This window comes from Octodon degus, unplaced genomic scaffold (genome assembly GCF_000260255.1).
Source record: "Octodon degus isolate 3935 unplaced genomic scaffold, OctDeg1.0 scaffold00067, whole genome shotgun sequence".
In the NCBI taxonomy this organism is placed as follows: domain Eukaryota; kingdom Metazoa; phylum Chordata; class Mammalia; order Rodentia; family Octodontidae; genus Octodon; species Octodon degus.
Window position 1 is genome coordinate 7,216,418 of NW_004524643.1, and position 1,023 is coordinate 7,217,440.

General features: G+C 41.1%; 1 protein-coding gene across 1 annotated transcript in view; it reads right to left on the bottom strand.

The window, feature by feature from the left end:
* Window positions 1-7: 7 nt before the first annotated feature.
* The window catches only part of Rras2 (RAS related 2), a 12,221-nt gene continuing 11,205 nt past the window's right edge, over window positions 8-1,023 (bottom strand). The window contains exon 5 of the mRNA XM_004634945.2: window positions 8-441. Within this exon, the coding sequence (XP_004635002.2) occupies window positions 354-441 (88 nt within the window). The 3' untranslated portion in view covers window positions 8-353. The remainder of the gene's footprint in view (window positions 442-1,023) is intronic.

The window sequence follows — 1,023 nt, forward strand, 5'->3', positions numbered from 1 at the left end:
AGTTAAAAAGTATTTCACAACCTATGATTTCCTCTTGGCAAACAACTTCAGTTCCAAACTGACTTATCACTAATAAAATGTAAGCCCTTAAAAAAAGAATGTGTCTATATACGCAGACAGTATTTTAGAGGAATCAATAATCTTTGAAGCAGCCTTAGTGTTTCCTTTACATTGACCTGGAAAGGACCATTGCATGAGCTTCGTGGGAAGGATTAGCCGGCTTCGTGGGCTAAGGCTAACATGGTGATCATCTGTCTAAGGCTAGAAGGGTACCAACATGATGTAAACCACAAGGAGAGGAGGAGGAGAGGAGGCCCTTCCCTGGCAGTTGGTAGCTAAAACTGAAGAGATTCTTAGAAAATGACACAATGGCAGCCTTTCTTGTCTTTTTCTTTCCGTGTTGGTTCTGGTGAAGGAGGACATTCCTGCTCTTGAAATTTCCTGTAAGACAGAAAACTAGATTAGCACTGCCTATCTGGTAATCTACCAAATGCACCTTATTTCTGGACAAGCTCTGTTTAAGTGTATGTGCTTTTCAATACTCAACTAAGGATCAAAGCAAATCTTTAAAAGACAAAACAAAAACAAACAAACAAAACCACACGAATGCTTCCAAACAAGCATAATCCGAGCCACCTGAGCTGAGTCGCCGCTGAGCCCTGATTCACAGGAGCTGCTGGGCGCAGCAGCCTCCATGTTCCCATCCCAGGCTGAAACTCCTTAACTCAAAGGTAGACTGAAGAATAAGTATCTGTCCACAGGGTATGGTATAAAATGAACCTTGAACGGCAAACATGCAGTTCTTATTCCCAACTGCAACTTATTAAGGCCAGTATTAAACAAGTTAGATGACCTTTCTGAGCCTTTTTAGAAAAAAAATAATAAAAACCTACCTTACACAGCTTTTATGAAAATTTAAGATCTTAATAGTGTTTAAATGTCTACTAGTGCCTAGGTTTAATACACACACACACACACTCTCTCCCCTCTCTCCTTTTCTCTCTCCCCCCTTTCCCTCTCCCC